This window comes from Schistocerca nitens, chromosome 1 (assembly GCF_023898315.1).
Source record: "Schistocerca nitens isolate TAMUIC-IGC-003100 chromosome 1, iqSchNite1.1, whole genome shotgun sequence".
NCBI lineage: Eukaryota > Metazoa > Arthropoda > Insecta > Orthoptera > Acrididae > Schistocerca > Schistocerca nitens.
The window spans coordinates 606,791,105-606,804,128 of NC_064614.1; the positions used below are offsets into that span (position 1 = coordinate 606,791,105).

At 35.9% G+C, this 13,024-nt stretch overlaps 1 protein-coding gene across 8 annotated transcripts in view; it reads right to left on the bottom strand.

The window, feature by feature from the left end:
* Positions 1-13,024, bottom strand: part of LOC126256782 (E3 ubiquitin-protein ligase TTC3-like) — a 364,962-nt gene that overhangs the window by 21,717 nt on the left and 330,221 nt on the right. For all 8 annotated transcript variants that reach the window (XM_049955514.1, XM_049955508.1, XM_049955509.1 and 5 more), the window contains one exon: positions 3,192-3,272. In XM_049955514.1, coding sequence (XP_049811471.1) covers positions 3,192-3,272 — 81 coding nt within the window. The remainder of the gene's footprint in view (positions 1-3,191; positions 3,273-13,024) is intronic.

The following is a 13,024-nucleotide window of genomic DNA, read 5'->3' on the forward strand; positions in this document are numbered from 1 at the left end:
AGATGAGCTTTTATTTTTGGGAAAATATGTAATTTTCTTAATATCACAAGAAGTTGGTGAAACATTGATGTGATTAAATTTTACGTGAGTTGTTTTTTGAACATACTGCTTTGATTATTCTCTCGAATTTCTTGCCCTTATATTTTCTACCACATTTAAGAAATCATTATTAAACACATCTTCTACCTGTCACTGGTTATTTATCTGATATGTTGTCCTGTGTCATTTTTTGCTATGTCTCATAAGGATTAAAGTCTCTTGTTGGAATTACTGTTTCTGACATAATGTGCGTGTTCCTTGATTCTTAAACAACTTTTTAATGAGCATTCTGATTAGCTTATGTGGAAAGCATTTTCACATAATGATAAACATTTATCACGGAATAAGTTAAATATTATGTAAGCATTTAGTTCATTATAAATTTCATTCCAGGCCCTCTCTCATAAGCTACCCTCAAAAACATTTGTCGAGGAGTCATTAATTATTCTAACCGATTTCCAGTATTTACAGTATCTATATTGTACGGCACTATCTTACATATCCTAACGAACTAGGCATCATGATCTGAAATAGCATTTGTTATTGGATATATGACTATTTTCTTGCTTTCAGCTTCATCAAAGAAGACATTATCAATTAAAGCCCTACTGTCTTTATGTCTCACTTCCTTTATCCACCTGTGTTGGAAAAGTTTCCTGTCAGAAACCTTATGAAAATCTACACGGAAATCACTGCAGATAATAAATTGTTTGCTGCTGTTTGACAGACAGCGTACTAAGGAATCCATTCAGCTTATAAAGTGAACTATTTTTCAATATCAACTCACAAGAACACACTTCATATTCTGTTCTCTATAAAATCTACTTGCTTCCATGTTCTTGAACTTGTGATCTGTCTTAATATATGTAAAAACTCCCTCTTTTCCCATTTTAGTTGTACACGAGTATGACACTAAAGCGCGATCTTTTATATGTAACTACCATAAACCTGTGGATGTGTGGTGCTCACACAGACCCAAGTTGTCTATCTTTTTGGGATATCTCTAAATTGTCCAAACAGGTAAGAAGCTCTTCTACCTTGTTACTCAGTTCTCCAACATTCTTATGAAATATGCTAACCTTACTTTTCTATGCATTCTTAAACATTTTGTGGAGCTCTTTTGTTATTTTAACTTCTTACACAACAGGGAACCTGATTCCTGATTTTAACCTAAAAGGAAGTACCCCTCTGACACCAGTAACCACAGAGACCTTACTTTGTGTTATGGTGACCCCTCTGAATATTTTAGCATGAAGGTCAACCAAACTAACTTCCTCTCTCACATATTCAAGTGTTGCCCATGTCTAGTATGCAAGCATCTCTGAACTGCACCAACATGCACAACACTCATATGAGATTTCATTTCAGGCAGCAGCAGCCTGCTCAACTCGGTATTCACTTGGCGCACGACAGTGTTAACCTAGGGTTGGTCATGATGCTGTAGGACCTCCAAAAAACTTGTTCTTCTCTTCCTATCTCCAATAACCAATCAAATTTATTAGATGCTGTAAGCTCAAAAGTAGTTGTAGTTTAAAAGCTGTTTCCCTTTCATCCATTTTTATCTGCATGATAAAACATAATTCAAGAAGCAATAATAAACACAATTCAAGTAGCAAATGATGAAGAATGGCTGCAAATTCCTGCAACACAAAACTGCTGTATTTGATGACTGTCATATGTATACTTGCTTAACGTGACAATATACAGTTTTAATTGATGCACTGGGTTACAGAGCCCTCCAAAATGTGTCATTTTTGATACAATTCTTTTTTCAAATGTTTCAGGAAATATGATGTCAGCTGATAAAACAGTTACCTCTACTTCAAGTTATAAGTGTTTGCTGATGAGATGGCTGCCTTATTGTGGGAGAAAGCATTTCAATGATGAATCAGCCCAGACTTTTCAAACTTGAAAAGACAAATACTTCAGGAAGAGGAGAAGGAAATAAAGAAATACACCTTCAAACTAGGCTGACAGCTCTTAAGACCACAGACTGATGCAAGTCTGCATTCAAAGCTCTAAATTCTTGTTTCAAACCTAAGATGAAGATGAACTCTTAAAAATCTTACATGGCAGAGTCTGTTATGTATACTTGAAATGGCAGGTCTGAGCAGTGTAGAAATGAAATGCCAAGGGAAGAAGAAGATGAAGAAGAAGAAGAAGAAGAAGAGGAGGAGGAGGAGGAGGAAGAGGAAGAAGGATAAAACATTAAATAATTACATTCAAATCAAAAATGGGCAGATATGATGTATAGAATGGCAGGAGATTTCAGCTACAGAAATTTTTATGGAAAGTATGAGTTTAAATCTGTTTATTCTTCAATTCTAGCTTAACTACTGCGATACATTAAGAAGTAGTTTGGACAGAGGAGGCAAGAAGCATCCAAGGAAATAAAATAGGATAAAAACAAATGGATGTCAAAGGATCAATGAATGAAAAATGAAAATGAGAAAGGCAAGGACAGAGGAGACTGTCAACTGATAATGCAGTGATCTTGAACACACACACCAAGCAGACTATGGGATCACGAAGCCAAGTTGGAGACAGAATTCCTTATTACAATTTTCAGCAGCAGCAGCAGCAGCAGCAGCAGCAGCAGCAGCACTGAGGCAAAGGAACAATATGATTATTTTCTCTGGTGTCTATTTAGCAGTGGCTCAGACGGATCACATCAGAACAAGAGAATGAAGTGTGTAAAATGTATTTGTAAACCTGAGGAAATTTCACATCTGTGAAGGCATTACTGTTCAACAAGACAAACTTTTCTTAGTGCATGTGTTGGTTATGTGTTTCTTAATATTATTGGAAGAACATTTTGTTAAGGAAAGAATGCGGAAGGCATCAAATAAGAAGCTGCCAACAGTGACTGATGGGTCAGACATGCACACTAAAAGGAGAGGAGGAAGACTGAGACTATGGAAGAGATTGATGTTGAACTATCTTATACTCAACTTCCAATAACTGGGAAACAAACAACTGAAGTAACTTGCAATACTGCTTTTTATTTTAATTTAATTTAGAAGTACAGTCACCATCTCCTCAGCTGCATATAACGCAAACTTCATAAAGTGTATTCAATTTTTGTTAGCATAAAAGCTATGGAGAGTACATTATTCTGTTAAATTTAGGTTGCCTATTACATAAATACTTACCGTTTCTTGAAGGGAAATTTCGTTCTAAGCTTATTCAGAAGCTTGCCTTTGTTTTTACTGTCAATATTTAATTCACCAGCCCTAAAAATCAAAAGTAGATGAAAAATTAATAATGGAAAGCATAAGATGAATAAAACTTAAATACTAACTATTTTGAAAGAACAAGATATTTGTGGAGGTGTACCTTTCATTTTAGTTTTATAATAATTTTGTTTAATACTACATTTTATCAAACATGCATAAAGATGATCAATTTCTCATTAGTCTGTCAATCCCAGAAGCATAGAACTTCAGTAATCAGATTAAAACAAAAAACAAAACATGAGCTAGTCTGATAAACACATATTATTGTAATTTTATTGTATGAAACCTTGCTTGTTAAATAAGTCACCAACACAAACTTTTAAGAAATTAGATGTACTCTTCTCCAGCTTTTTATTCTGTACAACGATGTTCAGTCATTTTGTCACCTGTATCAGGACTCCAGTCTGTAATGATTATTAAAACCATTGTTGCAATTTACATATTGTTTTTCTTTAATTTTCTATATAATAGTCCCTCTTTTCTGAGATGATAGTTAATGTAAAAGGTCTTGGTAGTCTGCCACCAAAAGTTTTGTTTGACTCTCAATTCAACTTCATTAATCTAATTTACAATATTATGTACAGGATAGATGCTAGTCACCATATTGTTTGTGTGTGTGTGTGTTTCCACTGTTTAATTTCATTTGCAGACGCACTCATATCCTTAATTTATCTTAAAATTTTCTAATTCTGAAATGATATTCAAAAGATCACCATTCCATATAGCCATTTAATGATTTCGTCTTTGAAACTTCTTAACAGATTAACACTGTCTGCTGGATCAAGACACAAAAATGGGGGCCTTTGTTTTTTAGGACTAGTGCTCTACCAATTGAGCTGTCCAAACAAAACTCAAGACTCTGAAGTAGGGCTGGAAGGACAGATTGTGAGTCATGTTTGAATAGCTCAGTTGGTAGAGCACCCAGTCCGTGAAAGGAAGAAGGTCCCAGGTTCTAATCCTGGTCCAGCATACAATTTTAATCTGCCAGAAAGTTTTGAATCAGCACATACTTCACTGCAGAATGAAAATTCTTTCTTTATTCTCTTCTATTTCCTGTACACTGTCCACCTTAATATTATAGTTCATAAATGCAGCTAAGAATAATTTCACACAAGAATGCAGAAGATGGACAATTACAGCCCTAGGTAACACTCTCTCACTTAGTAATAGAGTGCCTATTCTTTATCTTTCATATTTCCATGTCATTATTACCTTTGAATTCCTCACCATTTATATCTTTATTGCCGATGGTTCTGGTAAAAAGAGAAACAAAATATCCCATCAGAGCTGGGATGGAAATTTGCAGACCACCACCACCACCACCACCACCACCACCGCCGCCGCCTCCGCCGCCACCTTTAGTTTTTCCATGTGCTACAGGCTTCAGTTATATACATCCATGTCATGCCTGCTTCTTTTCTAATGTCTTCTTGTCTTCTATTCACGTTTCATTAGCTTATTGATTTTGTTCACACTTATCTTCAGCAATCCCACAAAGAACTTCCTTATTCTGTGTACTATCCATTTGGCAAGCTATACATCCTGACCACTGCCATTTCATTTTCATTACATTCAAAATTTAATCATTCATGTCAGTTTGTTCCCTGTTCTATTTGTCTGTTCACCTGCTTCTGCTGTGATTTCCAATGTACACCTCTCTTGTTGAGCAACATTCAGTTTTTGAATGGTTCTCACTTACAAGACCATGTCTCACAGCACAAAGTCAATACTGTAAAACATGCTGATTATAAACTTTTTGTTTCAGAGCTTTTTTGGGAACAATAATTAGTTTGTCAAAAGCGCTAGAGGCTGTTTTTACTTTTACGTCTGTTTCTTTTTGTGTCAATCCAGTCATTATCTCTAATTTCCTAAAATTACAAAAATTTGTCAACCAGTTATTTGTAAATTTTTTAGCTGCGTAATAAACTATAAGCAATTTAGCCAAACCATGCTATGTCTGATGAGTTATCTCAAGTGGATATCTACTCTTATCTTTAAATGAAGTTATCAGTTAGTCATAAGGTAAACTACAAAACTGTGAAGAGCCCAGACATAGATGATACTTCAGAAAGGGAAGAAAGAAGTGTGTCAAAAAAAGGTGTAAAAGACAAATTCTGCCCCACTTCAACTAACAATCAGTTCAAGTCCAGCCTTAAGCCTTCCCTGCTTCCAACTCCTTGTCACATGGGTCACTTTTGTGCAAAACATCCTAGAACAAGACCTGTCTCCTGCATCCTCCCAGCACATCCAGCTACAGTTCTCTGTTCTGACTAATTTGTCCGCCCAATGGAAGAGCACATTGCTCCTTGCAGGGAATGAATGGGGAAGCTGCATGGCAGAATTTTGAAGGATAAACTTAATCATTGCTATCAATTGGTTTAACACTCTAGCAACCAAGCCCAAGCATAATTTGGGCCACAACACTGTCTTCAAAGGACTGCACCCAAATATGTCTCGGACTGCGATGTTTCATGACACTCAAGCCATCTGTTGCTCGAAAATTGTGATGTTTCACATGAGAAAAATGTACGTATGTCTCACTACCTGTCCATTTGTAACCTATCACAGAACTAAAATAAAGATGAGAAATAATTCTTGAAGCCTTGTCATTTTTAGTGTGTACTGCCCTTTAAGATTCCTCTTTAAGGTTTTAATGTTTCCTGTAACTCTGCTAAAATATGCCATGCTTGTTGACTAAGAATGTTTGGAAACTCCAAATGAAGAATTGAGTCTGGATTGGAAGGATAAATATCTGAGTGGGAACAGTCTTAAGAAAAACTGCCATAAATTTAAGAACATTGACATTAATAAATTCTGTATGGAGCAGCATCTAGAAGCATGTGCAACAGAAGTAGAGTTCCATAACAGATCCTATATAATAATAACTATTTACCGAGCACCTGCAGGAAATTATAATCTATTCTTAGATCATCTAGAAGCTCTTTTGGGTTATTTAACAGGAAGAAACAAAGAAATTTTGATTGCTGGTGACTTTAATACAGATTTTCTAATGCAATCTTCCAGTAAACATTCACTGCAGTTAGTAATGTTGTCTTTCAATCTAACTCACACTGTAAACTTTCCAACTAGGATCACTGATCACTAAATCCTCAAGGACAGCCATTGATAACATTTTTATAGACAAATCAAAGGAACAGAATCATATCATAAAACCTGTTATGCATGGACTATCAGATCATGACATGCAGCTCCTTGTTTTAGATGTAAATTCTAAGCAGATTATCAAGACTGCTAAATCTGAGTACATGAGAGTAGTCAATCAACCAAAAATTGAGTGTTTTAGAAAACTGCTCAAAGATATGAACTGGAAAGATGTTTATAGTGCTCATGACATGAATGAAAAATATAACACATTCATGAACAATGTCAGTACCATGTTTGAAAACTGTTTTCCTCTAAAAGTTACTCAAATTAAACAGAAGTCTATAATAAAACCATGGATTACACAAGGAATAAAGATTTCCTGTAAGACAAAAAGGAAAATGTATCTGTCGACCAAGAATAGCTCCAATGCTGATGATTTAGCTAAATATAAGGAATATTGTAAAACATTAAAAAAAGTAATTCAGACGTCTAAACAAATGCACTCCGAGAAGAAGATAGCAATGTCAGGGAACAAAATAAAAACAATATGGGATATAGTGAAAGAGCAGACTGGTAGAACCAGAAACGAACAGGAGCAAAAATAAATAACGTCCATAATAAAATCTTTAAAAACAAAGCATTCTAGTGGGTACGATGAAATATCAACAAAGTTAATTAAGGCATGTTCCTGTGAGTTTAGCACAATTCTAAGTTACTTGTGTAACCAGTCAATTATAACTGGGACATTTCCTGACTGGCTAAAATATGCAGATGTTAAGCCTCTATTCAAGAAAGGGGATAAAGAGATACCATCAAACTACACACCGATTTCACTTTTGCCAGCATTCTCAAAAATTTTAGAAAAAATAATGTACAGGCAGCTGCTCAACCATCTGACCACAAATAACATATCAAGAACACAGTTTGGATTTCTGAAGGGTTCTGATATCGAGAAGGCTATTTACACCTACAGTGAAAATGTACTTAATTCATTAAATAACAAATTACAAGCAGCAGGTATTTTCTGTGATTTGTCAAAGGCATTTGATTGTGTGAACCACAACATCCTTTTAAGTAAATTAGAATTCTATGGTGTCACGGGCAGTGCTGCAAAATGGCTCAAGTCATACCTCACTAACAGGAAACAAAGGGTGTCAGTGCAAGGGACTAGTGAATTAAGTCATCAGTCATCATCAGAATGGGAAGAAATTACATGTGGTGTCCCACAGGGATCCATCTTAGGGCCATTGCTTTTTCTTGTGTACATTAATGATCTCTCATCAGTTACACTGCCAGAAGCAGAGTTCGTTTTGTTTGCAGATGACACAAATATTGCAATAAATAGTATGTCAAGTGTAGTTCTAGAAAGATCTGCTAATGATATTTTCATGGATATTAATAAATGGTTTAAAGCCAACTCACTGACATTAAACTTGGAAAAGACTCACTATATGCAATTCAGAACCTGTAAGAGGTTTCCACCCGGCATATGCATAAAATACAAAGAAGAGCAGATAGAAGAAGTTGACAGTCTTAAATTCCTGGGATTACAAAGTGATAATAAATTCAGTAGGGAAGAGCACACCACAGAACTGCAGAAACGCCTTAACAAATCTGTATTTGCAATTCGAGTTTTAGCAGACATTGGCAACATAAAAATGAAAAAGCTTGCATACTTTGCCTACTTTCATTCCATAAAGTCATATGGTATAACATTTTGGGGTAACTCTTCAAGTCAAACAAAAGTTTTCAGTGTCCAAAAGCGTGTAATACGTATTATTTGTGGAGTAAATTCACGGACGTCCTGTAGAAACCTCTTCAAAGAACTGGGTATACTAACTACTGCCTCTCAGTATATTTACTCATTTATGAAATTTGTTCTAAATAATATATCTCTTTTTCCAACAAACAGCTCAGTTCATACATACAATACCAGGAACAAAAATGATCTGCACAAGGACTTAAAAGCACTTACTTTAGTTCAAAAAGGGGTCCACTACTCAGGAACACTCATTTTTAATAATTTGCCAGTAAACATAAAAAATTTAGTTACAAATAAAGATCAGTTTAAAAGGAGCCTGAAAGACTTACTAGTGGCCAACTCCTTCTACTCCATTGACGAATTTGTTAATAGAAACAAATGACGTATTGTATACCGTATTTACTCGAATCTAAGCCGCACTTTTTTTCCGGTTTTTGTAATCCAAAAAACCGCCTGCGGCTTAGAATCGAGTGCAAAGCAAGCGGAAGCTCTGAAAAATGTTGGTGGGTGCCGCCACAATTAACTTCTGCCGTCAAATATATGTAGCGCTACACAGGTATGCTTTGTAGGCACAAAGATAAATACTGGCACCATAACCTCTGCGTCAGTAAATAAATTTTAAAAAAAAGGTAAAGATGAGCTTTTTTCTCCGCCTCGAGTTACGACCACTGCATTTTCATACATTATCCAACGAAGTAAATACAAATTCCGTATTGTTCATCTCTGAATGTAGCAGCATTTCAATGCACTACGAAAATCCGACTGGCAAGACTGTTTGGAATGTTTGTCAACATGTCCAACTCTATATTCTGAATTTTTTCCTACCTGTGAGAAGAGATGGTTGCTAATAGGAACCAACTTTTATGAATTGTGAATCACATGCGGTATTCTCTTCACCATAAGAATACTACGAATATAAACATTTTGCCATGTATTGTTTCATGTTTGCTGCTATCTCATTTAAATCCTGTTTGCCTAATAAACTTCGAAACTAGAGTGAGACAACAGCAAACGCGGAAGAATATACATATCATGTCATGTTTGTATTTGTATTATTCTTATTCCTAATAGTGATACAGTCAGAAGTGAAGCACGGCAATTGACTAGATTTTTTAATCTAAGGTGATTCTAATTTCTGTGCAGAATATAATGTACTAAAGAGGCGCCTGCAAAGATTTTCAAACAGAGAAAAATTTTCACTAAGCTCTCGTTCAGAACATCTTCTATCATACGTAGTCTATTATTTGGTTCTTGTTGATCATTATCAAAGAAAGAAGCAGTGTAAGTAACAACAAATAGCAGTTTCTTGCCATTGTTTCGCTAATGAGACGATTCCTCTCTTCTTTTTTTTTTTTTTTAAATTGTAAGCGGCGGTAGCGCGCACAAAAGCAAGCCATGCCGCGAGCGGCGACAGGCCGTAAACACGCACTATCAGAATGCGACAAACAATGCATGACACAGTACAGTAATGCATTTTCAGCTTAGAGTGACGTAAACACCTATAATAAAGAAATCGGCGCTTATCAGATCAAAGAAAAATAAGCAATCAATTCAAACCAGACAAAGCACGTGAAAAAGGAAGGGCACCCGTATAAATACGGATGGAGCGCCTGACGCATAGCAATGGCTACCTGGTAAAGCTTAACTGCTAAGCCTACGACTCGAACCAAACTACTGTAGCTGTATCGTCATTCATTCGACCTAAATTGTATCTCATATTTCAATGGACCAACTTTGTTTCGATTTGGAGATGCGGCCTAAAACTTTTCTCTCCCCTTGAATTTCGAGTCTCAAATTTCAGGTGCGGCTTAGATTCGGGAAAATTTTTTTTCCTTGATTTCGAGTCTCATTTTTCAGGTGCGGCTTAGATTCGAGTGCGGCTTAGATTCGAGTAAATACGGTATATTCATACTATTAGTATTGTTATTTCAGCTTAAAAAAAATTGACATGTTCCACATCCACAAGGATCTCCTCAGCACGGATCTATGGAATGAAAACTAATCTAATCTAAACTGGGAAAGGATTCTTTCAGAAACGCACAATACTGGTTCACTATAAGCAAAAGGACAAGACTTTCCTGATAAAATTCCTGCAACTAAGTTGAAGCAAAATTCAACATGGGTTTGCACGACTTGTTTAGAAAAGACAAGCCTACTGGAAAATTAATGAAGAAAAACAAGCTGGTATTGCCCTGACTGCAACATCCCTGCATGCCAGACTACTTCTGCTGACTTTTCCATATGGAAGCCAATTACATGTGAAACTGCTCAACGAACTCACCTCACCACTTCATCATTATTGTAACATTTGTAACCTATCACAGAACTAAAATAAAGATGAGAAATAAATCTTGAAACCTTGTCATTTTTAGTGTGTACTGCCCTTTAAGATTCCTCAAACATATATGCGCCAGTAAGGTTATAAATAACAGTATAAATGGCTGGTTTTCTCTGCCCAGAATTTTTGTAAGTACTTGGACCTTAAATTGTTAAGAACCATGAAAGAAGGCAGTATAAGTGGAAGAGATTTGAAGGCACCAGAAGGTTTCGATTTAATGCTGAAAAACACAGGGGCTATGACTATGGCTGTAATTTATTGATGATAGAATGTAACATTGCTCTCAAACAAGTCATTCTTGCACTTTTGAGAAGCCCAAAATGATGTAGAGAGCCTGCGAACTTTTTACTTAACAACAAGTTTGTTAGCTAGTCTAGTCCTTGCAAATGTGTCCTCAAAGATGCTAATTTGCCCACCACAATCCTTACATGATACAACATGTAAAACTTGTTCTAACACACTCAAATCTAATAAAACATAACCTAAACTATTTACATGATCTCCTTTGTCAATAAATAAATCCTCATGGTTTCCAAGCTTCCTCCTCAAAGCACTAGTAGGCGTGTCCTTTTTGTGTGTCTGTGAAACATCTATTTCAGGATCAGCACTGGATTCAGATCCACTCAAATGCTGATTTCCAAGAAAATGTCACTTATTAAAAGAACTCTTTCTTTTCGTCAAGTGGAAAAGAGGAATAAGAAAGTGTGATAGTACACCAAACCACTATGTTTACAGTTCAACACCTGTAAAACACTACAACCACAAAGTAAATCTACAAGATGCATGTGCAATACTGCCATTTCTTTTTACACAATGCATCCAACCTCTTAACATGAATTCAAGGAATAAATAGCTGAAAACCACAGCCTTGTAGATTGAATAGTTCCTGAGATAGCAAGTCAATGAAGAAAGACCGGATTTTTTTACACTTGTGCTATTAATTTTGAAATGATAAACTGTACACTTCCAATTGGAATTAATTGACGAATGACACATCAAATTATTCAGGACAGATCAAATATTATTAAGAGATAATAATCAGAAAATGTCACTTTTTGACCAATTTCACCATATGTACTCCCCTTAAGTTGTTCATCATAAGCAATAAGCACTTTCTAGCTCTAGAAAATAAAATTATTTGCCAAAAGAATCATCGTTCTGTTAGGGAAAAACCACAACACAACAAACTGCAGAACCAAATAGACAGCCATATTTGACATTTTTTTTTTAACTATGTCATGCATAGGTTAAGAGTACACTATAAGCAGCCGAAAAGACTACATGCGTACTCTTACCACACTCCCTTTCATTTCTAACGTTCTGTCTGAATAATTTTCTTTGCATCAAAACAATTTTTCTAGTGGATGCATTTGTGTGACCAAAATATGTGAGTTTCCTTCATTACTAAATTAAATAGAAAACAATGTGTGTTTTGTTGTAATGCTGTTTCTTTTATTTAAAACCAATTTTATTTCCAAATATGTAGGAACTGGAAAATGGAAAAATATAAGAGAAAAAGAGAAAGGAGGCTCATTTTACGGAGTCTATAATTGAAGACGCAAGAAATAGAATTATTAATGGGGAAATAAAAGAAATATTGTGAAATGCTTGGGAACAAATGGCTGTACGCTAAGGAAGTGACTAAAAGCAGTAAGTATTATCTTATTATTACTGTTGTTGTTTACCCACAGTGAGTGCTGTGTTCTGTTGGCCTTTAGGCGGAACGCAGTGTACCTAATTCCAAAGAGATTTTTATTTATCTTAACAGAGTTATGCCCCCACATCATTACGCAGATTCAAAAGACGTTCAATCCAGTCATGGAGAAAGAACTTCCAGATCACTGCCTGGACCTAGATGCCCGATTTTGTGGTCTGACCAGAAGACAAATGATGAGGCTGGTATTCAGTTTTGCAGAGCAGAATAATCTTGATCACAGGTTCAAACGAACTGTAACACTGGCAGGAAGGGATTGGCTGACTGACTTTAGCAAGAGACAGGGATTATCTCTTCATAGTCCTGAGTTAAGAGTGCAGCTTGAAGCAAATTATGAGTTTTAACAAAACCCAAGTAGACCAATTTTTTAATAATTTGGAGTCATGCTACAATGTGAAAAAGTTTCAACCTAACAGAATCTTTCATTTTCAACATGAACGAGACAGAACTGTCAAACAAGATACCTAAAATTCTGTCTCCAAAAGGCAAGAAAACAGTCTGCAATGCAGTGTAAGGTGAAAGAGGAGAAACCGTAACAGCAGCCTGCTGCTTCAGCCCCACAGAAATCTACATCCCACCAGTCTTGATTTTCCCTCATAAATATATGAAGCCAGAAATCTTCCCTGACGCCCCAGTAGGGACTTTAGTCTTGGTTTAAGAGTCTGGTTTCATAAACTCCAAACTGTTTGTGCAGTGGTTGTAACACTTTGCTCAGCACATAAACCTGCGAACAAATGATTCTATACTCCTCACTTAGGACAATCATGGATCCTATTGCTCTCTTGAAGCCATTGCACTTTGCAGATAACAACATAATGGATATTCTGCAC